Source organism: Podarcis tiliguerta, assembly GCF_965153285.1.
Source record: "Podarcis tiliguerta genome assembly, chromosome: 17".
Classification (NCBI taxonomy): domain Eukaryota; kingdom Metazoa; phylum Chordata; class Lepidosauria; order Squamata; family Lacertidae; genus Podarcis; species Podarcis tiliguerta.
Window position 1 is genome coordinate 14,212,841 of NC_139550.1, and position 26,416 is coordinate 14,239,256.

At 47.8% G+C, this 26,416-nt stretch overlaps 1 protein-coding gene and 1 long non-coding RNA gene across 4 annotated transcripts; both read right to left on the reverse strand.

Annotated features, from left to right (window-relative positions):
• Positions 1-603: 603 nt before the first annotated feature.
• RNF20 (ring finger protein 20) lies at positions 604-25,893 on the reverse strand. Of its 3 annotated transcripts, XM_083419632.1 has the most exons (21): positions 25,731-25,789; positions 24,783-24,860; positions 23,693-23,852; positions 22,935-23,102; positions 22,695-22,842; positions 21,002-21,184; positions 19,646-19,764; positions 18,904-19,050; positions 18,424-18,501; positions 18,197-18,316; positions 16,482-16,661; positions 15,629-15,764; positions 13,083-13,204; positions 11,238-11,644; positions 9,710-9,827; positions 7,731-7,880; positions 6,448-6,660; positions 5,605-5,730; positions 2,819-2,959; positions 2,016-2,117; positions 604-1,247 (listed from the first exon to the last, which is right to left on the reverse strand). In XM_083419632.1, exons 3-21 carry the CDS (start codon positions 23,819-23,821, stop codon positions 1,071-1,073), a joined length of 2,964 nt encoding a protein of 987 aa, XP_083275758.1. In that variant the 5' UTR covers positions 23,822-23,852; positions 24,783-24,860; positions 25,731-25,789; the 3' UTR covers positions 604-1,070. The 3 variants fall into 3 exon arrangements, with proteins under 3 accessions (XP_083275758.1, XP_083275759.1, XP_083275757.1); XM_083419633.1 differs by lacking the exon at positions 24,783-24,860 and having other exon boundaries at positions 11,238-11,530; positions 25,780-25,893; XM_083419631.1 differs by lacking the exon at positions 24,783-24,860 and having other exon boundaries at positions 25,780-25,893.
• On the reverse strand, positions 3,480-5,281 carry LOC310668084. Its single transcript, XR_014506614.1, has 2 exons — positions 5,168-5,281; positions 3,480-4,791 (listed from the first exon to the last, which is right to left on the reverse strand). It is a non-coding gene; the product is annotated as an uncharacterized lncRNA (long non-coding RNA).
• Positions 25,894-26,416: the final 523 nt, after the last annotated feature.

The window sequence follows — 26,416 nt, forward strand, 5'->3', positions numbered from 1 at the left end:
AAAATTTTGGAGTCTAGTAGACCCAATTTGAGTAACATGACTCAACATGATTTTTGTTGTTGTTGTATATATTTCAGCAATCCCGAAGTTTGAAAGTCAGTAGCAGAGATGCTGTAAATCTGTCGTGGAACAGTGTATTGGCCCTACACAAAGAGGGCACAGCAGAACGCTCAAATACTGCTCAAGGCTGCACCATCTATCTATCTACACACACACATACACACAAGAGTGTGTATGTCAACACCCAGGGCTGCCAGGTGAACCAAGGATTCACTTCTGCATCTTTCCTCTTCTGGTGCAGCAAGGCATGTGCATTGGTCCAGAGGCAGAGATGGGCCCATCACCTTCTGAAACCTCAAGCTCCGTTATGTGCACGTCACTGGAAATTCTTGCCTCGCTTCAGAAGGTCAGGATTAAGTCCAGTCTTACGCCTGGGGTGGTTTCATTTCCATCATTCTTCTGCCCACACACAAGTGCCTGCCTTTAAAGGGTTACACCAGGTCACCCTGATGCAACCCTTACTGTGTGTGGGACCATCGAGACTCCACAAGCTTCTCAGTACACACAACTGCAAGCACGGACATACACAAAACAGTGAGACACTTTGACCGGGAAGAACAGTTTTCTCCTTTATTAGAAAGTAAAGGAACCTAAAGCGATGAGAAAGCTTGATGAAAACTACTTCCATGCAGACTTCCCAGTTTGAAGGTTGTTGTTTGGTTTAAGCCACAGGCCAATTCACATCAGGGCCGAAAGCATACACCGTGTCTCCACAACAACCATCTGTAACAGGCACAGGCAACGGTTGATGACTGGCTTGGTGGCTGGGCTGTGCCTAAAGGAAAAGCCAGTGGGGGGAGGGACCCCCTGAAGATTAAAAAAACAAACAAAAGGCAAGAGTACAAAAAAATAATTAACAATAACCTGGCTGTACCCTCCAGCAAAAAGGGATCTGCCATTACAAAAAGAAAAGGGGTGAAAGAGAGGGGCAGTAGCCAGCCTGCTGATGGGAACAAATATGGTGGTTGGCAGCAAGAGAGGATTCTCTGGCCTCCCACAACTCGGAAGACTCAGCCAATGTAGATGCGATGGAAGTCGTTGGCCCCGAAGGCAGCATTGCACTTGGGGCACTTGCGCTGCCGGGTGTCGTAGCGCGTTTTCACGCACTCAAAGCAGAAGACGTGGAAGCACTTGGTGAGCACAGCATCCTTCTTGCGCATGTTGCAGCAGGGGCAGGTCAGGCGGCCCTTGGGAAAGAAAGAGGCATTGTTTAAGGTACACCTGGCTGATGCCGAGGCTAATAATAATAATAATAATAATAATAATAATTCCTTTGTACGCCACCCATTTGACTGGGTTTCCACAGCCACTCTGGGCAGCTTCCGACATATATAAAAACATAATTAAACATTAAGAAGCTTCCCTGGTCCTGAGTGGAGTAACTGTGTCCCTAAAGGACCAGGTACGCAGCCTGGGAGTCATTTTTGGACTCACAGTTCTCTGTGGAGACTCACTGTCTACCAGCTCCACCTGGTACGCTGGCTGAGACCCTACCTGCCTGTGCATTATCTCACCAGAGTGGTACATGCCCTGGTTATCTCCCGCTTGGACTACTGCAATACGCTCTACGTGGGGCTACCTTTGAAGGTGACCCGGAAACTACAAGTAATCCAGAATGCGTAAGCTAGACTGGTGACTGGGAGCGGCCGCCGGGACCATATTGTTTACAACAGGGTGGGGAGTCTGTGGCTCTCCAGATGTTGCTAGGACTGCAACTCCTATTGTTCCTGGGTCTGATGGGAGATGAGGGGCGGGGTCACATCTGGAAGGCCACCAGTCCCTGACCTCTGATTGCCCCAAAGTGTCAGAGGGTTCTCTCCTGCGATTAGCTCAGAACTGCTGCCATGTCCCAGCCACAGTCCCTTGGGCACTGCTAACTGGGGTCTACTTCCAATGCTAATCTGGCTCAGCCCAAATCCATCCTCCAAGGGGGACATTGGCATTCCGTTGCCTACCTTGTAATCTTTGATCTCCTCCATAAGAATCTCGTCGCAGTTGGGAACCATGTCAGGTTTCTTGGTGGTCTCCAGTTTCCTCCGCAGCCTTGAAATGTCTTCCTGCAGGGGAACATTAGCCAAATACATGTCATTAGGACCAGCACCTTCTCTCCTAAGAGCTGCAAAAGGCTCCCAGGTGTAAATTTGCAAGCTCTGCCCATTTTCCTTTAAAAGGGGGGGGGCTTCTTCACAAGGGAGGACGCATCACACACATTCAAAACATACTGGTATGATACATGATTAGCTTAGATAATTTGGATGAGGCAGAGCAATGTGACCATGAAGCTCTGGCTTCAGGAAGTGAGGGATGTCAAATGTGCTTCCTAGAGCATTTGACTGGCCAGTTGGGAAGATATTGCTGGACAAAGACAAGAGTCTTCAGTGCTCACTATAGAACATGTTTCAAAGGTCCCCATTTTGATCCCTGGCATCTCCTGGCAGGACTGGGCATGTGCCCTGCAGGCAGTTGCCATCAGTATGTGTGGACAACGCTCTGCTGAGCAGACTGAGTGTCTGAGTCAACACATGGCAACTTCCTACGTAGGGATTCTTCTTAAGCAGGGATTCACAACCAGCAGCGACCAGGGAGAAAAACAGTGAGTGAAAACAGCTGAAGTTGAGCCATGGCGATGGAGGGCAACCATTCAGAGAAGGTGGAAACCAAAGCACTGGCAGAGGGCAAGAGGCAGGAACTTTGAGTTAATATGAATGGAAGCAAAGGCAGATTTGGCCCAAGGTAGCCAAAGCCGCTTGCCGGGTACCTGGGCTCGCTTGAAGTTGAACATGTCTTTCTCCTTGGTCACACTGTTCTCCACAATCTCATCCTGGAAGTCGTGCAGCTTCTTCTGTGCCAGCTCCAGCTGCGCCCGAAGGTCATCAGCTAGCTGGGCCGCATCCATAGCCTGAAGAGCAAAACAATGAAAGATCCTCTCTCTCTTTCTGGCCAGCTGCTGACCTTGCAGGGATGGACAAAAGCAGCCCAGAGTGTCAACCTATTGTTGCACTTCCCACTTTTAAAAGGCATCTGCAGACCTTTTTGCTCACAGCTCCCTACTGAAAGGCAGCAAAGCTTTTAGGCTTTGCTTTGGCAAAATCTTCAAAGGGAAGATTTAGAGTCAAAATGAGGGGGGGGGGGATCCTGGAGGGTAAAATCGAGCAGGTTATTATTCCGACACAGAAATAGCCACAGATAAGGAGCTAAGAATAACCTGGCTGGATTAACAGAAGGCCCGAGGTCCTCCAGATATCACAGGACCAAATGCCACCAACCTCTCCAGCACGGCCAACAGGCAGGAAGGTGTGTCCCAGCAGGATCATTCTCATCTCCAGACTGTGCCCACATACACCAACCAAGGGCAGGTGATGGAGTAGCCAGAAACCAAACTGCATGCCTCTTTTTGTTGTTGTTTGGCTAGTGCAGCAGTGCCCATTCCCACCAGTGCCATTTCTTCAGGGGGGAACCCTTCCAAGAGATTCTCATCACCATCATCATCAACCCCCTCCTCTCCTCCTGACCTCTGACCCCACTGCTTGCTCTGCTTCCCTGTTACTCTCTCGTCACTTATCCCTCCCGGAAACCTCTGCCCAGCTAATTATTTTCATCTGGCTGCCTTGCTCGTTATCCCTTTGAAGTTCCACTCTTCCTTTCATCCGCTGCCCCTTTTGGTCTTCATCAAATCTTTCTGTGGCCACTGGTTTGGTGTGGTGTGTGGGTTTTTTTGGGAAAAACAAACAAACAAACAACTCCAGAGGGGTCTGTATAATCTGTTTTTGTATCCTAATTACGGCATTATTTGGGATTTCTCAGCAGCTTCCCCCTGGAGGGAGATCAAATAAAATAACCGTCCCTTCGCATTAATGATGGGGCAAGCGTTCAAAGGACTCACACAGCCGCTGCAGCTCAGAGAGAAAGAAGCCGGTCGGCGTGTCTTCGTAACTACCTTCCAGGGGCCAGGCAAACTGAGCCCTTGGCCCCCTCGGGCTTTTCACAGCGTTTCATCTGGCTTTGAGAATAGCTGCTCCTCTGCTCAGATTGCAGTTTGCTTTATTGGTTTCCTTCTGTTTTTATTATGTTCTTTTGCAGCCATGGGTTCCTGCTTTGTCTTACTTTATCGCTAGCTTTCTTAAATGTAAAGGGCGAGATACACCTTCTAATAAATAATGCTGCTTTTCATTTTACTTGTATTCCTTACATCGATATTCTGCCTTTCCTCCAAAGTAGCACAAGGCACTGTATGGGCCCACCTGCATTTAACATCGCAAATGGCCCTGCGGGTGGTAGGGGACTGGTCCAAGAACACTAATTGAGCTTCATGAACAGCTCTGATGGGTTTTGGTGCAATAACCATCATATTGACACGGTAAGCAACTTATACCTATTTGTTTCCATTAATTAATTTAAAAGCATTTTTAGACCACTCAACATTTTAAATATCTAAGTGGCAGACGAAAACACAACAGTACAGTGGTACCTCAGGTTAAGTACTTAATTCATTCCGGAGGTCCGTACTTAACCTGAAACTGTTCTTAACCTGAAGCACCACTTTAGCTAATGGGGCCTCCTGCTGCTGCCACGCCGCCGGAGCACGATTTCTGTTCTCATCCTGAAGCAAAGTTCTTAACCTGAAGCACCATTTCTGGGTTAGCGGAGTCTGTAACCTGAAGCGTATGTAACCTGAGGTACCACTGTACCATAAAAGCAGAGATACAATATAAGAGCCACTAAAAACAGCTACTAAAGGTAAAGGTAAAGGTACCCCTGCCCGTACGGGCCAGTCTTGACAGACTCTAGGGTTGTGCGCCCATCTCACTCAAAGAGGCCGGGGGCCAGCGCTGTCCGAAGACACTTCCTGGTCATGTGGCCAGCGTGACATCGCTGCTCTGGCGAGCCAGAGCCGCACACGGAAACACTGTTTACCTTCCCGCCAGTAAGTGGTCCCTATTTATCTACTTGCACCCGAGAGTGCTTTCGAACTGCTAGGTTGGCAGGCGCTGGGACCGAACAACGGGAGCGCACCCCGCTGCGGGGATTCGAACCGCCGACCTTTCGATCGGCAAGCCCTAGGCGCTGAGGCTTTAACCCACAGCACCACCCGCGTCCCTACAGCTACTACAAAAGCAGAAATGCCAGAATAACAGGGTCCAATCTTATGGGTCAGAGAATGCCTGGGCAAAAAGATGTGTCTTCACACGACATCTATGAAAACACACCTTCTTGGATAAGGCTTCCCATATGGCAGAGGAAGGGCAATCCACAATGCAAGGGCAATGATGGATAATGCCTGGTTTTGAGCCACTGCCCTATGATATTCCACAGGTTGTGGGGCCCCAAAATCCCCCTCCCCAGTAGTCTTACAGGTCTACGCAGGGGCAGGCAGTCTTTCTCATATGGCAGAGGAAGGGCAATCCACAATGCAAGGGCAATGATGGATAATGCCTGGTTTTGAGCCACTGCCCTATGATATTCCACAGGTTGTGGGGCCCCAAAATCCCCCTCCCCAGTAGTCTTACAGGTCTACGCAGGGGCAGGCAGTCTTTCCGAGCTTACCTTCCGCTTGTTCATTTCCAGGGCCTGGGTTCGCAAGCCCAGCTCCTTTTCTCCTGTGCCAATGTTGCTCTGCAGGAGATGCTCTTTCTCCTCTAGCTTGCGTACAACTTGCAACTGGGCATCCACCTTCAAGAGGCAAGAACACAGAATCACAGAATTGCAGAGTTGGAAGGGGCCCTGAGGATCATCTACTCTGACCCCCCTGCATTGCAGGAATATGCAGCTGTACCATACAGGGATCGAACCTGCTACCTCGGCACATCAGCACTGCACTCTAACCAACTGAGCTATCCATTCTGCTCATCACAGCCATCAATAATGTTACCTGCCCCAAAGTGGAAAGAAGCAGAAGTCCCAGGAAAGGAAGAATGGATACAAAAACTCATGGAATATGCAGAAATGGCGAAACTTACCGAAATAATTAGAAATCAACAAACTTTTTTTTTTTTATAAAAGAATGGAAATGGTTCATTGAATATTTACAAATAAATTGTAAACTGATAAAATACATTAGCAGGAATAATATAATAATAACCTGCAGTTTTATAACAGTATATATTTACAGAAGATAAATAAATGAGCAGAATGGATATGCAGAAGATATTAAAAAACAAATCTAAGGAACCGCAGAAAGAGGGGGAAGGAAGTCAAGATTTGGAAATGTTAAATTGATTGTAAAACTAATGAAATGTATAAATTTGAAAAATATTGGGGGGGGGGGACCCTAAAAGAAAACCTTGCTTTTTCTTGAAGGCGACAGGTGAAGTATTCAGGAAACTGAATTCTGAGTCCCAAGCACTGAGTCCTTTGCTCCTCCTGTCCAACTCCCCTTTCCCCACTCACCTGTGTCTTCAAGGTGAGCACCTGGTCTGCCAGCTCCTCCTTCTCTTCTTTCAGCAGCTTGTGGATCTGGTTGGATTTGATGCGCTCCGACATGAGCTTGAAGTTGGCGTCGTCCTTCTCTCTGAGCTGCTGCATCAGGCGGATGTTCTGTTCCTGCATGTCCTCAAAGGCCTGGCCCGTCACGTCCATTTCAGAGAGCAGCGCCTCCTCTTCCTGGAAGAACGGCAGAGTAACCAATGGGGAACGAGGCTGTACTTCCAACCCTTCCCTTTCTACCAGGGGTGGGGGTGCTCCTGAACTCCCACTAGCTCCAGCAAGCATGGCCACAGACAGACAGTGGTACCTCGGGTTAAGGAGGTCTGGAGTCCGTTCTTAACCTGAAGCACCACTTTAGCTAATGGGGTCTCGCACTGCCACCGTGCGATTTCTGTTCTCATCCTGAAGCAAAGTTCTTAACCCAAGATAATATTTCTGGGTTGGCGGAGTCTGTAACCTGAAGCGTATGTAACCCGAGGTACCACTGTATTTTTGAGTTCCTCTTTGAAATTTACAAGAAAGGAAGAAAACAAGCATTTAAAAAAAAAAAATGGGAGAAAGATCTGGAGATTAATACACAGGACAGAGTTTGGGGCTGGACTGGCAATAAAACAGGGGAAAATATTAGTAAGCAGTAAATCTAAGAGATCATTACCACAAAACCTGACACCAATTGTCTTTGACGCCTCATAAACTGAAACACGTATAGTCTAGCTCATGCTTACTGTGGGAGATGTGGTATATCGCACACATTTTATATTCATATTTTCAGGAAACGTAACAAGATAAAAATTTTTTTTACTGCAATCATACTTTGGACTATATAAAAGCAAATCACATAGCTGGAATCCCCCCCCCCCAAAAAAAAAAATCCAATAAATTATCTAGAAGAGTGAGTAGAGAGTACAGATGTAGAAGTGGCAACTAAACTCCTGACTGCAGCTAAAAGATTGATTTCAACATATTAGGTTTTTCTAAAAAAAAAACCAAAATGGTTTTGTAGAATCTGGTAGATGGCGATAACGTATAAACTCGCCATGTACAACCAAAGGACAATGTATTGTGTGAACACAGATTTATAAAGATGGGCAAGGGCTCTTTTTGGTTTTTTGTACTGCAGATTTACCGCAAGGATAGAAGACTATATTCACTATTTTATTTTGAAAGGCCTTTTGGAAAAATAAAAAACTTGTTGTTTTTATCTCTTCCTATTTTTATACAGAAACTTTCTCTCTAACGTTCCTCACCTGCTTAGCCATGGCGAGTTTCTTCTGCAGGTATTCTATCTGTTCCTCCACAGCCCGGATCTTCCGAAGCGCGTCCTCGTCTGCCATTTTTTTGCTCTCTTTCTTCTCCTTGTCCTCCAGTTCCTTCACCCTCTGCCTCAGCTCCTCCAACTGGCAGGAAGTAGGTCAGGGAAAGGAGGTTGGGTTGAAAACATAATAAGTATATACACAAAGTATCAAATGTGGTGACAGTAATAATAATACAACAAAACAACACCACCACAAACTGGCTTATAAGTATAAAACCAAATTTGCTAGAATAGAGATAGACTTGTAACAATTCAAACAACAGAACCATTTATCCAGTCTGTACAACATTTACTGCACATGTAACTTGTTAAGATACAGTTGTATATTTATCCACTCCATGTTTACAGTATTTTCCAGGCTTTGCCTTGCACATGGCACCTTAGTATGTTTGTTGTTTGAATGGTTACAAGTCTATCTCTATTCTAGCTATTATTCTAGTAAATTTGGTTTTATACTGTACTTATAAGCCAGTTTGTGGTGGTGTTGTTTTTGTTGAAAAAAATAATAACCAGGAAAGGGATTTTCAAAAAGGCCACAAAAAGCTACTACCAACCTTTGGCCGTCACCTCCCAGAGGAAATTCGTCTGAAATACATGCGGTTTTTAATGAATTAAACTTTGGTGAGGAATCAAGTTTTCCCCAGGTCCGCAATGCATCTTTAAGGCAGAGAGCCACCCTCCACAGAACCCTTTGCGTTTTGCAAAAAGTGGGGAGGACTTTGCAGCAATGGACCTTAAGTAGGGGGGATTTGTGCCTGTCCAAATAGATGTCGTTGGACTGCGACTCCCATCAGCTCCAGTCAACATGGCCACTGGTGGCGGAAGCTGAAATATCTGGAGGTCACTGCTTCCCCAGCCCTGCCTTCAAGAGTCTACGGAGGAAATGTCCAAGTGCTATGCCCAAGTTACTATGTTGCTTTAGGATGCACTGAGAGCCTAAGAAGCCCCATGAGGAACAGGAGAACAGAATATAAACATCGATTGGGTGGGTGGGAGGTTGCCTGCTCTTGATAGGGTTACACTCCCTCCGAAGGAGCAGGTATGTGGCTTGGGGGTCCTCCTGCGTCCTTTGCTGTTGCCTGAGGTTCAGGTGGCCTCAGTGGCGTGGGGTGCCTTTGGCTGGTGACCCAGCTATGCCCCTATCTGGACAGGGATAGCCTTACTGTCATCTATGCTCTGGTAACCTCTAGGTTAAATTATTGCAATTAGGGCTAACTCTGAAGACCTCTTGGAACTTCAACTAGTGCAGAATTCAGCAGCCAGGTTGCTCACCGGAGCCAGACGGTTTGAGCATATTATACCGATCCTGGCCCAACTGCACTGGCTGTCCATTAGTTTCCAGGCCCAATTCAAAGAGGTGGTTTTGACCCACAAAACCTTCAAAGGCTCAGGACCACAATACCTCAAGGACTGCCTCTTTCCATATGGACCTACTTGGGACCCTGAAATCATAATCTGAGGCCCTCCTTCGTGTGACCCCTCCACGAGAGGTTCAGAGGATGGCAACACAAGAAGGGGCCTTTTCTTCAGCTTGTGGCTCCATGTTTGTGGAAATCTCCCCAGGAAAGTTTGCCTGGTGCTTTCATGATATGTCTTTAGGTGCCAGGCAAAAACATTACTCTTCCGACAGGCCATGGGCTGGTTGACATTCTACGTCCTTTTAACTGTGTTTGTTGGAGGGGGCGGTGAGGGGTTTGTTTCATTCTTGTCCAGGGGGCCACATATTGAGGATCTAGATTACCCTTGTGGTCCCTTCAACTCCACAATTCTATAAAGACTTCCTTTTATTATGCACTTTGTGTTTTTGTTTTGTATTTTTGATGCTGTGAACTGCTGCCCTGAGGTATTCAGATAAAAGGTGATAAAAGGTAAAATAAAATAAATAAATTGGGCAATGGCAGGCACAATTACCTCAGCTTTGGCCTTTTTCTCTGCAGCCATCAGTTGGACTTTGTCTCTCTGCTCCTTTGGGGCTGAGCGGTACATATCCAAAAGCAATTTCATTTCCTTCTGGCTTTCTTGAGCCTTCCTGAATATATTGAAAAAGGAAAGTGAGAATGCGGCTAAGGGCGAACAGCATATGATATGGTCTACTTCAAATCAAGAACTGCTTCCTGCCATCTCATTGTGGGACTCTGAGTAGGCATGTACTGGGTGCAAAATAGGGAAACTTCAATCCAAATGCGTTCTGTATCTTTGAACTAGAACAATTCAGTACTTGAGCTGGGCAATCTATGGTCAGAACTGGATGCTCCAGAGGTAGCGTTACTATCAATTTACGACGGGGTAGAAGGATCGCAGGCTAACTTGCTCACAAATTTATTGACAGCTGCACGAATTATGATAGCTAGGAAGTGGAAGGGACAAGAAGAATATAAAATGGAAGAACGGTATAAAGAGGTGTGGGATATAGCTATTAACGATAAAGTAACATGTGCCATTAAGGTAAGACGGGGAATATGCAAGAAAAATGATTTTGTGGAGATATGGAGGGTATTTGTCAAATTTGTACTGTTAAAATGGAAAAAGGTCAAACCATCGCAAGAGGTGTTGAAATTCTGGGAGGCTGGATAGTTACAATGGAATGGTCTCAGTGGTGGGGTGCACATTTTTACTCTATTTATGATTATTACTTTGTCAAATAAAATAGAACTGGATGCTCAGGAGGGAGTGTGCAAGAACTGTTTCTCAGTCACTGAACGTTACAAGCAATGAGAGGCCCAATGGCCCAGAGAAGAGAGATTGCAACCGCCCAGGCTGGCACATTAAACAATGGGGGATACTTTTTCGCGAATCCTAAGAGGGAGACAATCACTATGTATGTGATGGTTCTTGTCCTTGAACTGGGTAAGAAAGCTCACTTGGCCTCATGTGCTGCACACTTCCACACTGCCCAAAGACTAGTGCTGACAGCTGAGAAACAGTCCCAGAGGGCTCCTAGCAAATCCATGAACATCATCTGGCTTACTACCAGCGGAAACTTAACCATGCCTACTCAGGAGTGCATCCTACTGACTTAAATGGGGCTCGCTCCCAAGCAAGTGGGGTTAAGACTGCAGTCTCGCTATGTAAATGCGTGAAATTTGGAACAGGCTAGCTAGGCACAACAGGCGCACCACAATTCAGAGCCTTGCTGCCACCTGTTGAGATCCATATATGTAGGATGCCAGAAACAGCCACACTAAAAGAACAGAACAGTTGTACCTTGGATCTCAAATGACTTGGCTCCCGAACAACTGAAACCTGGAAGTGAGTGTTCCGGTTTCCAAACGTTTTTTGGAACCCGAGCGTCCGACGCAGCTTCCGACTGGCTGCAGGAGTTTCCCGCAGCCAATCCGAAGCTGCGCTTTGGTTTCTGGAAGGTACAACTGTACACCAACAATACTTGGCAACTGCCAAAAGGATCCAACCATCAAAGAGCAAACTGCGCCCATCTTACTTTAGATCAGCCTTCAGCTGCTTGACCAACTCGGCTTCCTTCTTCCTGCCGTCGTCGTGCTTCCCCTTGTCCTTGTCTTTGCTGGACTCCCTCTCCTTCTCGGACTCCTTCTGCTTCTGCCGCTCCCTCTCTTTCTCCTTCTCCTTCTCCCGTTCCCGCTCCTTCTCTTTCTCCTTTTCCTTCTCCCGCTCCCGCTCCTTCTCCCGCCGCTCCCGCTCCCGCTCCCGCTCCTCTTCGTCCCGTTTCGCTTTGCTCTCCAGCGCGTCCTCGGAGGGGCCCTTGGAGGCAGAGCCCTGGGAAGAAGAAGAAGGGTCGTCGGCGTCCTGCTTGATCTCCAGCGGCTCCTCCTTGGGGTCCTCGGTGCTGGACTGGGAGTGCAGGAGGGCGCTCCCGCTGCGGGAACGGGTCTGCAGAACAGCGGGACATGCGCACGCATGAGAACATGCAAAAGCTGCCTCTCACCTCACAGCCCAACTCACCTCACAGAGTGTTTGTTGTGGGGGAGGAAGGGAAAGGAGAATGTTAGCCGCTTCGAGACTCCTGAAGGGGAGTGAAAGGCGGGATATCAAATCCAAACTCTTCTTCTGTCGCCGGTTCATCCAATGCGGTACTGTCTACTCTGATTGGCAACCGCCACCCAGGATTTTGGATAGGGGCATTCCCAGCCTGACTTGGAGATGCCAGGACTTGAGACCTTTTGCATGCAACGCAGGTGGTCTATACTTATAAGCTATGACCCCCTCCCCCCCCCAAACTTACATGGAATACTTTCCCATAAGGGTTGTTTATGGGCTTCTCTTGCCCTTGGACTTGACTGGAAAGACAAGGACACCCTTGCTCTGGCACACCCAGAACAGAACTTTGAGAACAGGGTGGGAGCACAATGTGCTTTTGGAGTGATTCTGTGCTGAGCACAAATATAATTTTTAAAGTGCCCATATAGATTGGGGATTTTTTTGTGTTCTGTCTCTCTTATGCTATCAATAGGTATGGCTTTCTCTACCACACATTATTGTTCTTGTTCAATAGTTTAGCACAACCTCTTAATTATAAATTTTTTAAAATAAAATATACCCTGCCCATCTGGCTGGGACTTTGGTCGGCTTCCAGCACATATAAAAACATAGTGAAATATCAAACATTAATAGTAACAATCTGATTCTATAGGAAAAAGTCACAATAAATCTTAAATAAACAACTTATATCAAATAAAGCAATATTCAATAATGCATTAGAATCTAATAGCAAAGAATAAAACTATGATGAAGAATGATCAATTACAATGAAGAATGATCAATTACAATAAAGAATTGCTAATCGATAATCAATAAAACAGCAAATCACAATGCATAAAATATCGCAAAACATATGTATATAAAACTATGTACCGTATTGTTTCGGGTATAAGACTAGGTTTTTCCCCTAAAAAATAATGTCAAAAATTAGGGGGCGTCTTATACATGGATGCATCTCCCCCTATTTTCTTAAATTGAGGCCCCAAAATAGGGGGCGTCCTATACATGGGGACGTCTTATAGACAGAAAAATACGGTATATATTTTTCTGCCTTCAAGATTAATCAATGAAAGCCCTTTTTAGCAACACAAAAAACAATACCGATTACTCATGTAGACAGAGAGTGTGTGTATATAGGTATAGAAATATATAGATATAGAGTATAATGCATGCTCGCAAAAACTGCTGAGAGTAAAAGCTCCATTGAAGAAGAGGCATTGTCCCCTTTTCTGTTACTCACATATGCTATTTTTTAAAAACCCAGCCTAAAAAGACACCGCCTCACTTCCAGCCTCCTCCATTGTCTCCTCGGCTTCTCCACCTCCCTTACCTTGCTCAGATCAGATTGCGCCTCCCGCAGCTTCCGCTTGTATCTCAGGACCTCCCCTTTCAGCTGGTGGTTGTGGTTCTGGAGGCTGCTGATGAGGTGCCGCATCTCCCGATTGATAGGACCTACGTGAAGACCATCACATGGGAAGAGCCAAGATACGGTAAGATCTTCCGGCTCTTCTAGATTGCTTGCAAAAGAACCTGAGAAGGGGCTTTCCTTTCAGGAGATTTTTCCCCAGCTGGTCCAATCTAAGGAAGGGGAACCTCAGGGCCAAGTGTGGCCCTCCAGGCCTTTCTATCTGGCCCTTGGCACTCTCCTCAGACCACACTCCCTCTCCCTCTAAGCTACATCTCTCACGAGTTCCTGGACAGAGAGGGGTGTGTGAGTATACGTGTGGAAACTAACCTACTGCACAAAGGTAAAATTGTGTGTTTGCGTTTTTACGCTGTGAGCCACCCTGAGATCTTTGCAAGGAGGACGGCATGCAAATTTAAGAAATAAATAAAACAAAACAAATAAGTAAAATAAACTAAAACAAAAATTGCATGTGTTGCTTTGCTCGCTTTTGTATCCCACCCCCCTCCGGCATACGGACCCCTAGAAATTTTCCCAGAAGGGAATGTGTTCCTTGGACCAAAAGTGCAATGACTGTATGGCATGGATGGACTCCAACTGCCATCAAGCCCAGCTATAATCCAGGAGACGGAAGCTGGAGCCCAACAATATCTGAAGGGTCACAGGTACCCTGTTCCTGATGTATGGTTGTCAGAGCGGCCAAGAACAAGACCTTGCAGAAGACACCAAAATGCATGGAATCTCGCTTCCCATTTACTAGGGTCGAACTTGGGTCTCCAACTGTTTTGGGGTTTTTTTAGGGGTTTTTAAATATTTTTCAAATTTATACGTTTCATTAGTTTTACAACCAATCTAACATTTCCAAATTTTGACTTCCTTCCCCCTTTCTGCTGTTCCTTAAATTATTTTTTTAAATAACTTCTGCATATCCAAGTTCATTTAATTTGCTCATTTATCTACTGTAAATATACACACTTATAAAACTGCAGGTTATTACATTAATCCTGCGAATGGTCTTATCCGTTTACAAATTATCTGTAAATATTCAACAAGCCATTTCCACTCTTTTATAAAAAGTTTGTTATCTTGATTTCTTATTCTTCCGGTATTTCTGCATATTCCATAAGCTTTTGTATCCATTCTTTTTCTGGGACTTCTGCCTCTTTACACTTTGGGGCAAGTAACATTCTTGCTGCCGCAGTAGCATACATAAATAAATTTCTATACAATTTAGGTAGTTCTGTCCCTAATAATTCCCAGAAATCTCTAGCTAGCAGGAACAGTGGTCAGGGACGATGGGAGTTGTAGTCCAAAAACAGCTAGAGACCCAGGTTTGAGAAACACGGCTTTAAAAGATAAAACTCAGACTATCAGAGGTCTGCGGCAGCTGTTTTTCAAAATCTGCAATCGGACAGGGTTTACCGTATTTTTCGCTCCATAAGACACACTTTTTTCCTCCTAAAAAATAAGGGGGAATGTGAGTGCGTCTTATGGAGCAAATGGCGCTGTGCAGAGAGGGAGGGCTGCGCAGCGCCCCTTCAGCGAAGAGCCTCTCCTGCGAAGTGGGAGGAGGAATGGAGCCCTGTTTCCTGTCCTGGCTTCTGCCTTAGGTGCATGCAGCCTCTTCCGGGCAGGGGGAGTCTTCATCCCACTGCCCTGAAGAGGCTTCGCGCGGCTATCCCAGAAGCCAGATCCCTCTTGCTGTTCCGGCTTCTGGGATTCAGAATATTTTTTTCTTGTTTTCCTCCTCCAAAAACCAGGTGCGCCTTATGGTCTGGTGCGTCTTATAGAGCGGAAAATACAGTATTTTAAGACCTTGTGGTCACAGTGGCTCAAGACAAGAAAAACTAAGGCAGAGAGCTCTCAGGCAAGTTCCTGACTAGAAAAAGGGGATCCCTGATTAGCCACATGCTCAGGGCTTACCTGAAAGATCACGAAGGTTTTAAGACAAGAGGACTTACTGTACTTTTCCGTGTATGAGACGCCCCCGTGTATAAGACTACCCCTATTTTGGTGGACTCAAAGAAAATGGGGGGAGATGGCACAGAGTTGTTAAGCTTTTTTTGCGGAGGATTGCCAAAAGTTGCCCATCCGCTGGTCGCAATATCCGCCTCCCGTCTGTCCCATCGCCAGCAGAAGCTGCCAATCACCCGCCCAACTGCCAGAGCGTCACCATCCATTGACACAGCAATCAATGACACGCACAATATCTGCTGACAGCCGCAGCAGCAACCAATCAAACGTCCACCCTGTGCACTACAACCCCCACTTTTTAGCATGAATTTTAAAGAAAAGAACATAGTCTTATACACGGAACAGTACGGTAATACCCAAGAGGTGCACAGTGCTCAGATTATCTGCACGGGTGAGGCTAACCTGGCTGCAGCTCAGCTACTGTGGATGTTTCCCCAAGAGAGGTGCCCAGCAAGGAAAACCCAAGTGCCTTTGTGCACAACCCGACTTCAAGTCACCTGCTTGTTCGTTAGCCGCAAGCGTCTGCTCAAACTCTATCCGCAACATCTCGTACTCCTTGCGGACCTGAGCAAGGGTGTCTTCGAGCTGAATGACCTCTGTTCGCAGCTTCTTGTGCAGGCTGACTTCATCCCGCTGGTGAGAAAGAGAGAGAGAGATTTCAGCCTCGATGTCTCTGACTTCAGCAGCAGCCCCCTCTTGCTGCGGGACGAGAAGGTGCTGAGAGAAAGGGCTGCAGACCCTCTTCTTATGCCGTGCATGTTGGGTTAAGGACCCAACAGCAGCAGCTAGTTCTCCTGCAGCTTCCCTCTTCTAAATAATTCCTGAACACCCACAGTCCCTTGCTTCGAGGGAGCACGGGTGTGCCACTGTAAATGGCCGGAGTGATTCAGTATCGCGCTAAGCTCCTGCAGCCAATCGGAAGCCGCGGAAACCCCATAGCACATTCGGGTTCCAAAGAACATTTGCAAACCGGAACACTAACTTCCCGGTTTGCGGTGTTCGGGAGCCAAACCATATGAGTACCAAGGCGTTTGGGATGCAAGGTACGACTGTAATCTGAAAAGGGTTTCCATTCTTCTACAAACACCTCATTGTTAGAGTCTCTTTGTCATATAATAATAATAAATAAACCTTTATTTTCACAACATCACCTGTGTGCAGTGAAATTAAACGAGCCCCCCTCCCACCAACACATACGCTCAGTCTTGTTCACACTCTGTGTGCTTGTCGGAAGTCAATTGCACCACTATTCTTTTGTCCAGCAGTGAGTTTAGTGCGGGTGCCAACTGCCATGATCCACCCCAGGGAAAGTGAGAGGAAAGAGAGGAAACAAGGGGAGGAAGGCGTTACCTCAATGAGCTCCACCTGGCGCTGGTGGGTACCCCGGGTGCCGTGAAGCAGCGTTCGGGCCTCGTCTAGCTGAGATTTCAGTTGCAGGCTCTCGTTGTACAAAACGGAGAACTGGGACTGCATGCAGCGGTACTCTGGGGTTTCCTTCACCACCTCCTCCACTGCCCGCCTCAGGTCCACCTGGGCAGGGGGCCACAGAACAGGGGGTGGGGAGGCAAAAGAGAAAATGGTGCCCAATGACACACGGCAGAAACAAAAACTGCACTCAACACTATGCAGAAGAGCGGAGGGAATTCCAAATGTCTGCAGTGTGCTGAAACGGCCAGAAAGTGGCAGCATTGCATCAAAAATAGTTCTACAGTTGAAAGGAAACATAAGGGAGGGGTGTGGAATCTATGGATTTTGAAACACAGCGTGTTGTTTTCAAACAAGCTGCTTCTGAGGAGCCAGGGCAATAAAACAAAGAGAGGCACGTTTTTACAGACCTCACCCAAACTGTATCCAAGTCATGCGTAAAGCATGTTATCTTGAGAAAGAAATTCATGAAAGGATCTGCTGAACCCAACCTATGGAGATCACTTAATGCAGGGGTCGGCAAACTTTTCCAGCAGGGGGTCGGTCCACCATCCCTCAGACCTTGTGGGGGGCCGGACTATATTTTTTGGGGAGGAGGGGATGAACCAATTCCTATGTCCCGCAAATAACCCAGAGATACATTTTAAATAAAAGCACACATTCTACTCATGTAAAAGCACCAGGCAGGCCCCACAAATAACCCAGAGATGCATTTTAAATAAAAGGACACATTCCACTCATGTAGAAACACACTGATTCCTGGACCGTCTGCAGGCCGGATTTAGAAGGCAATTGGGCCGGATCCGGTCCCCGGGCCTTAGTTTGCTTACCCATGACTTAATGTGTGACTTTCCTCCTTCCAATGAGCTAAAAAGCTGGGATGGGGAGCCTGTTGCCCTCCAGAGGTTCTCAGACACCAAATCCCATCAGCTCCAGCCTGCATAGTCAATGCTTAGAGCTGATAGGTGTTGTAGTCCAGCAGCACACACACACCCATCTCTAGGCTAGAGAGCTCTGCCTCCACTGGCATGGCTGAAGCATCACTCGACATACAACATTTACCTGTCCTAATCAAGAAGCCACCTGGATTGAAACAGGTGGTGCTGCCCCTTGTGGTGAGCCACCAGAACTGCAATAGGGAGCATCTTCCTGGGACAGTAGAATGTTCTAAGGCTTGGGACTAACCCGGGGGTCAGCAACCTTTTTTAGCCGTGGGCCAGTCCTCTGTCCCTCAGACCATGTGGGGGGCTGAACTATATATATTTTTTTGGGGGGGGGGGGGATGAATGAATTCCTATGCCCCACAAATAACCCAGAGATGCATTTTAAATAAAAGGACACATTCTACTCATGTAAAAATACGCTGATTCCCAGACCATCCTCGGGCCAGATTGAGAAGGTGATTGGGCCAAATCCAGCCCCAGCGCCTTAGGTTGCCTGCCCCTGGACTAGCCTCACCCACGCAGGCTGCCAGGAAATACTAGAAACAGTTTCCAATCATCATCATTATTATCCTGCCTTTTAATTGTTAATTAAAATTTAATTTTAGAGACTGTAAGAATTAAGAGTGCCGGGGGTGGGGGTGGGGGTGGTATTCCTCAACCATCAGAAACGTGGAAAATGCTTTCCCTCCCTGGTACCTTCAACTTGTCATTCTGCGTGGTCACTTCCTCGAGATCCTGACGCAACTTATCGAGCTCGCTCAGGCGGTTCTGGGCAAGCTCCTTGTTTTCCTCGAGTTCGGCATTCATCTCCTCGAACTGCAAAAGAGAGAAAGGGAAAGGAGCCAGTTGCCGAAAGCCTCATTCGCACCTCCACACCCACTGCTACTTCTATGTTTGCCCGTGTGCAAAGTCTCAAGGTTTACCTTCCGAGAGTTGATCGTGATTGTGCCCCCATACAGGCTGCTTCCAGCTCCATACACCTTGTAGCCTTTTGAGTTCACCTGCAAAAGATACACTGGTTTTATTTTCAACATGCAATTTCTTAAGCATCAAGAGCCACTTTGGAGACGCTGGTCCCAAACAAGCGGGATACAAATCTAAAAATAAAATCAGGACAACACTCGCTAGGCATTCCCTCCTTCCGACAATTAACAGTGGAGGCCGCCATACGCTGAGTCAGGTCGTCGATCCATCTAGCTCAGGACGGTCTGCACTGACTGGCAGTATCTCTCCAGGGTTTCGGCCAGGGGTCTCCCCTGGCCACACCTGGAGATGCTGAGGATTGAACCCAGACCAATCCTGTGTGCAAGGCATAGATGCTCCACCATGGAGTTACAGTCCCTGTCAACACCTTCCAGCACTGCTACAACCCTGGGGCTGTTCCCAGGGGCGCTGAGTCTCACCCGCTCCAAGACATCTGCCAGGTGCCTGTTCAGCCTCTGCTCCCGCTTGCGGATCTTGTCGATGTCCCACTGCAGGTCGTCAATCATGGTCTCCAGCACAGACACGCGAGACTCCGCCATCTCCACTTTCCTTTGCAATTTAGCGAACTGCAGCAAAGGAACAGGGGCAAAGAGGAGAACGAGAAAGCGCAAGAAACTGTTTTTATCGTAGCTCAGAGAGCAACTGACTGCCTGGACCAGTGGTGGCCAAACTCGGCCCTCCATCTGTTTTTTTGGGACTACAACTCCCATCATCCCTAGCTAACAGGGCCAGTGGTCAGGGATTGTGGGAATTGCAGTTCCAAAACAGCTGGAGGGCCAGGTTTGGCCATCGCTGGCCTAAACTTAACTTCCCACATGCTGAGGCAAGCAGATGTTCTCCTCCCTCTTCCCAGAAGCCTCAGTGCTTCTCTCCGACTCCACATGGAAAGCAAACGCAGTGGACAGAATGGAGAGTTGCTGCGGTGGCTTGCGTGCTCCTCGCTAGACAGCCTTGGGCAAGTTACACTCTCTCTGCCTAAAAGCCTCTGGGGGCAGCATCAGTTCACCTGGCCATGGCATTTCCTTGGTCCACACGCCCAACTCCCACACACACACACACACACACACACAGACACATCTCTACATGCTGAAACCCTGCAACTTTGTCAACCACCTTTTTTTGCTACCCGGTTTACATCACCGCAGATCCTCTCCTTGTTACCTCCTGAGACATGGTGCGATGCTTTTCCTGGAGTAAATCGGCCAGTTCTTGCAGTCGCTTGTTCTCGTTTGCCAGGTAGGAGTTCAGCTCCTGGAGAGCCTCTTCCATCAGAGAAACATCTGAGGGAAGAAAGGCTTTTGGAACGCTACTATAAAAAAAAACATCGGAAGCTAGCGGGCCACAGGGTGTTCTGTGCAAAATTCAGTACTGACTATGCAAACTCAGCATCCTTAGAATGTTGGCGGGTTTTGTTTTTCAAAGCAAGCTTTTGCCCTCATGGTTAACGACAGATTTAAAAAGTGTGGGAAGCAAGGCCCAGTGATCTCGCATCAGATTTGTGGGGCGGAATTCAACATGGCACTCGGGAGATTGTTCTGTCAGCTCAAGCTTTTCTGCCTGCCCAATGGAACAATATCCGCTTTCCTCACCTCACACATCGTTCTGGGAGTTCTCCCTACACTCCAGAGTCTATTTGGGGATGGCAGAGGACACGTGGGGGAAGGCAGGGGAAGGCTTGCACTGACTTCTACTAATGGAACCAGGCAGCTGAATCCAGCCCCCAAGGTTCAAGGTTTCAGCATCCTGCTATTGTTCCTTCATGCTCAGATATAGAAGCATAGCAGTGGTGGCCCCGGAAATGCAGAGAGGAGAATGGCTCTGCACTGAAGAAAGCAAGCAGCAGCAGGCCCACTAAGAATAGTGTTAGCTCTCAACAGCATCTACCGCTCTCACCAAACCATACAATAGGGAACACCTGCCACAACTAATCACGAGGAAAGAGGGGCAGCTAGCAGCCTGGCTTGCTGGCCAAACCTCCAGGAACTAAAAGACTATGCCTCTGCCCCGAGGAGCATACAATCTAAAATTTGACACAAGGAGAACCAACAGTGGTAGCATTTGGCTACTGTGAGATTCATTTTTTCCCAAGTTATTTATTAACTGCTTTTGAGAACAAAGCCCTCAAAAACAATACAGTGGTGCCCCGCAAGACGAATGCCTCGCAAGATGGAAAACCCGCTAGACGAAAGGGTTTTCCGTTTTGGAGGTGCTTCGCAGGACAAATTTCTCTATGGGCTTCCTTCGCAAGACGAAAATGTCTTGCGATTCCTGGGTGTGTTTTTTCGCTCCCCACCCCCTTTTTCTAAGGCACTAAGCTGCTAATAGCCTTTTAGCAGCTAATCCGCTAATCCCTTAAGCCTTTAATAGCCGCTAATAGCCGCTAAACCGCTAATAGCGCTAATCCGCTAATAGGGTGGCTTCGCAAGACGATAAAACCGCTAGACAAAGAGACTCACGGAACGGATTCTTTTCGTCTTGCGAGGCACCACTGTACATGTATTTGGGAGCATCCCATACCTCCGCTGTTCAGCTTCTGGGAGAGCACATCCACCCTCTCCTGGAGCTTATCGTACATGGTCACAATCTGCGTGACGACCCGGCGAGAAGACTCCACGCGCTCCTGCAACTGAGATTCCATTTCCTCGCTGGTGCTGCTGGCCAGCGTAGCCAGGAAAGAGAAGGCCGGCTCAAAGATCTCTCCTAGGAAATGATAAGAAATAAGGCCCAGCCATGAAAGGACACAGCTTTGCGCTACTTGTTGTTCTTAAAAAAATTAAATTTGTGTACTGCCCTATACCCATGGGTCTCAGCGTGGTTCACAAGATAAAATCACAGTATAAAAACACAAAATATATAAACAAAAGCAACCCAATAACCCCCCCCCAATACATTTTAAAAGGGCATTTGATGTCAACCACCCAAAGGTCTTGAAACCTAAATGGGGTAGTTATCATCCCCACCTCCCTGAGCTCATAACCATCTGATTTGTAAAGAGCTACCTGACAGGAGAAGGGACGCGGGTGGCACTGTGGGTTAAACCACAGAGCCTAGGGCTTGCCAATCAGAAGTTCAGCAGTTCGAATCCCCGTGACGGGGTGAGCTCCCGTTGCTTGGTCCCTGCTCCTGCCAACTTAGCAGTTTGAAAGCACACCAAAAAGTGTAAGTAGATAAATAGGTACTGCTCTGGTGGGAAGGTAAACGGCTTAGTCATGCTGGCCAAATGACCCGGAAGCAACCCCGGAGTCGGCCACGACTGGACCTAATGGTCAGGGGTCCCTTTACCTTTACCTTTTACCTGACAGGAGAAAGCAGCAGCAGCAAAGATTTCCCACTGCTTTCCTGTCGTATTGAATGAATGCCAGATGCAAATAAAACATTGGGCAAGCTTCCAGCTTTTGTGTACTAAATACAAATTAAATAAACATACTATGTCACTCTCTAGGGCAGAGTTAGGGAACTTCAAGCCCAGAGGGCTAAATGCAGCCCTCCAGAGACACTCTCTTCGGCCAAGCCAGACCCCCAACCAGCCTGTTATCCCACTTGAGTGCTTTTGCCTGGCTGAAAGATGTCCTTAGACCAGAGACAACGCCTCTTTCTTGCCTGGAGGGAGACTGGAGAGATGTGGGAATCTCTGGCATTTGCGGGCAATAATGCAACCTAAAAGCAGAGACATCACCTTGCCAACAAAGGTCCGTATAGTTAAAGCTATGGTTTTCCCAGTAGTGATGTATGAAAGTGAGAGCTGGACCATAAAGAAGGCTGATCACCGAAAAATTGATGCTTTTGAATTATGGTGCTGGAGGAGACTCTTGAGAGTCCCATGGACTGCAAGAAGATCAAACCTCTCCATTCTGAAGGAAATGTTTGACCAAACTGCGGGAGGCAGTGGAAGACAGGAGTGCCTGGCGTGCTCTGGTCCATGGGGTCACGAAGAGTCAGACACGACTAAACGACTAAATGACTAAACAACAACAACAACCTTTCAGTGGGAGAAGCTGAATTCATTGCATCTTGCCCCACTCACCACAGGCCCACAAGGCAAAATGGCTCTAGGTTCGAGGGCATCAGGAAAACTTACGTTTTCAGGGGTAGATTACCCCATACAGATTGCTAAGGTTTTAGCAGGAGTTATTTCCATTTCAGAATTTTCCACATCAGGAGAGAACATCAGTGCTGCCAGTCCTAAGCCACAAGGGTGGCCCATTCTCACCTCTCTCCCGCTCTTCTTTGCGCTCCTGGTTACTGTCCGAATCGGGTTCCGGTTCCGGCACCACCAGGGCTTTCCGTTCCGACAGAAGGTCACCGAGGCCTTGGTCCAAGTCGTAGCGCTTCAAAATGATGCGAATGTTCTCGTCGAACTGGAGGGGAGGGGGAAGAAACACTTAACGCTCGATTTTTAAGGGGGTTGAGACAGGCAGCACGAAAGCGAATGGGACTGAGAGAGGCAGACCTGGCTCCAGTAGCGATTGACAATCAGCAGCGAAGCGTCATCCGTGGCCTGCCGCCTTTCCAGCTTCTCTATGTGCTCTCGCAACTCATCCTCGATAGCCTGCCGCTGGTCCAGCATCTCTGCCAGCTTCCGGTTCTTGGTCTGGAGGGTGCGGATGTCCAGTTCTTCCTGAAATCACGCCAAGAGCAGTTACCACAATACAGGCTCAACTCAGGCCTAGTTCCCTCCGAGACAGTAGATTTGGCTGCAGAGGAACTGACAGCAGGAGACAACTGGCATAGCGGATTTTTCTTCCAGACCAGGAGAATGGAGAATGGGGAATTAAAGGACAAGCTCATTAAAAGCGAGCACAGAAAATTAACACGGCAGGAAGAAAGGCTCCAGCGCTAGTGGTGGTAGCTTGTTTGTTTGTTTTCAACGTGCAGAGATTTTTTTAAAAAATTGGGTTGGATGACAGAGTAGCCAATCAAGTAAAACAGGGTGGTCCTCTGGCTACTGCTGGACTCCAACTCCCATCAGGCCCAGTCAGCATAGCTAGTGGGCAGGGGTGCTGGGAGTTGGAGTCCACAGGCCCTCACCTGCAGCCTGCAGCCCAGAAACAGATTTGCGATTGCAAAAAGAACTAGGCCTCAGACCTCCCAGCTATCAAACGGAGCTTATCCCACAGGAACCAATGGGAGCCCAAAAGTGGGAACTGGAATTCCATTCAGCAGATTTGTTAAGAAATGGAGAAGACCACTGCAGAAAGAGATACAAACCGTTGAGGAGACGCCACCAAGTTTAATGGTCTCCACTGTGGTTCCCGAGTCTTCGACTCCCGCCTTCTTCTCCGGAGGTCCGGAGGGACTGGCCTCCGAAGCCACCCGTTTGTTCCCAATCCCAGACATGGTGGGACAGGACTGGAGGTGCCCCCCTCCCCTGAAAAAAAGAGAGAAAGCGTTTTTAATATATAAAACAACAACAAGGTTTTCTTTCTATCTTGCTCCACAGGAAGGATTCCTAACTAGCTGCACAAATCAAATTTGAAACAGCCTTCAAATTATTATTATTATTATTATTATTATTATTATTATTATTATTTGTACCCCGCCCAGCTGACTGGGCTGCCTTGCCACTCTGCGCAGCTTCCAACAAATATAAAAACATGATTATTAACTGCAAACATTAAAAAACCTCCCTAAACAGGGCTGCCTTCAGGTGTCATCTAAAAGTTGTGTAGTTCTGTATCTCCTTGACATCTGATGGGAGAGTCTTCCACAAGGTGGGTGCCACCACTGAGAAGACCCTCTGCATGGTTCCTGTAACTTCACTTCTTGCAGTGAGGGAACCACCGGAAAGCCCTCAGATCTGGCCTCAGGCTGAATGATGGGGTAGAAATATATAGTGGGCCGAAGCCATTTAGGGCTTGAAAGTTCAGCACCAACACTTTGAATTGTGCTCGGAAATGTACTGGGAGCCAATGTAGGCCTTCTGCATCCGAAGTTTTGCTTTGAGGCCAATCTGCTTCAGAGTAAAAATATGGATTGACACATCAGTTTTTAAGTCTGTAAACTGAGCCTACAGATACTTGTTCACTTAGTTCAATGGTGAGGAACCTGTGGGCCTCCAGATGTGGAAAGACGCCATCTCCCATCAGCCCCAGCCAGCACTGCTAACATTCAGGGATGATAGGAGCTGTAGTTTAACAACATCTGGAGGGCTGCAGGTTCCCTAACCTGGCTTTACTTCATTCTTTTGCCACTGCTTCTCTGCGGAAGCGAGACTTGCACTCTCCTGGGATCAGAACCCTCTTTTTTAAAAAGCACACTGGAATCCAGAAATGCAATTATCAAATCTTTAAAGACACACCCAGTGCAGGCTGAATAAAGCAGGGAAGTTTAGGGGCAATGGTAGCTCCGTAGCCTGCCCAGATGACCTCTACTCTGCCTGAAAACACAAACACAGAACGGGGAATAGAAATAGGGACATGGAAAGCAAGGGGACTGGAACAGATCCTGGCGGACGAAACAGAACTGCAGGATAGGGAACACAGTTCCACTCCCTGGACAGAAAAGTGCTTGAAAACATGGGCGCCTGATCATCAGAAGCAAAGGCCTTTATTTATTATTATTATTATTATTATTATTAATGATGATAAATATGCTACCCATCTCTGAGTAGACTCCCAACAAAATATTAAAAGCACAATAAAACATCCACCACTGAAAACTTCCCTGACCGGGGCTGCCTTCAGATGCCTTCTAAAAGTCAAATCGTTGTTCATCTGTTTGGCATCTGCTTGTTGGACAAAGCCTCAAAAACAAAAAACACCTAACCAAAGGCGAAGCTCAGAAAATTCCCGTAAAATCTAGAAGAGTTTTCCGGATTTCACTCCCCCCCCCAAAAAAAAAAAAAAAGATTGAACAGTTGGCAGCCTCTACTCCCTTTCTTCACCCCTTTTCTCCAAGCAAATCCTGTGACAAGGTGTGCAGTGTTTCCCAAAAATAAAGCCGTGTTCCCTTTTGGCGGGTGGGGGGCAGTCTGCACATGCCTTGGGGCACCGTCTCCAGGGCAGTGGGAAGTTTTGAAAGCCCAGGGTGGCCACGGTAGCACCCCAAAGGGCGAGCACCCAGAGGCCCCTGGCTGAGCCTGCCAACCCAAAGCACTGTCACCCACTCCCACCCCAGGCTCTGCTGCCTGCCAGGCAGAGCTGGAATGAAACCCACCCGGGCAAGCGAGCCCCCTCTGCCCTAGGCCTGCCCTCCGACCCCCAACGTCGCCCCGCCCCTCAGGAAACGAAAACGTCCCCCCCCCCACCGGTTCCCCCCGGTCGTCGCAGGTGCGCCCATCCTCCCAGCACTCTCACCTGCAGACCCAGCCGAGCCTCCGGCCTCCGGCAGTTGCTCAACAGGAAGCAGCCCTTCGATGACGACAGCGGCGGCTCGGCCAATCCCGCCTGGCTCCACCCACCCTTTCTTTCTTTCTCCGCCCGACTTCGGAAAGCGACATGTGCCCTTAGCTAAAATGGCGGTCGCTCGTGGAACCGTAGCGCCAAAATTCAGATTGATAAGACCGGTGACTTTCTACAGAGAAAGGATGGGGGCGGGACGGAGGAGCAACTAGGCTTCTGCTTTTGACTGAGTGCGGGTTTAATCACGTTTTCTTGCAGGGCTACTCGGTGGCTACTAGCCACACTGGCTATATAAACTGCTCTCCGCCGTTGGAGGTAGTAATGCTTTTGAATGGCAGTTGCTGGGAATCCCAGGAGGGTTAACCTGTGCTCTGAAACCTGTTTTGCTGATTCCCCACCCCAAAAAAATCTTGGTGGCCGCTGTGAGAACAGGATGTTGGGCTTGGGCGGGGGGCAATTGAATAAAATCCATAATCATATAACAAGGCACACCCAGACTATTTGAATGGCAATGCCGATCATGTTAAGGAGGGCGGGGCGGGACCTCTCAAATATTTTATTGGGGGCTCAAAGGGACATTGGCCCCCTTGGA

Excerpts from the sequence above, each read along its gene's own strand:
- RNF20 (XM_083419631.1), bottom strand. The coding sequence starts at position 23,821 with ATGTCTGGGATTGGGAACAAACGGGTGGCTTCGGAGGCCAGTCCCTCC. Across the intron at positions 13,205-15,628 it reads TGCGGCTAACGAACAAGCAG|GTCCTATCAATCGGGAGATG; the intron begins GTGACTTGAAGT and ends GTCTTCACGTAG. Across the intron at positions 11,645-13,082 it reads CGCAATCTGATCTGAGCAAG|ACCCGTTCCCGCAGCGGGAG; the intron begins GTAAGGGAGGTG and ends GCTGTTCTGCAG.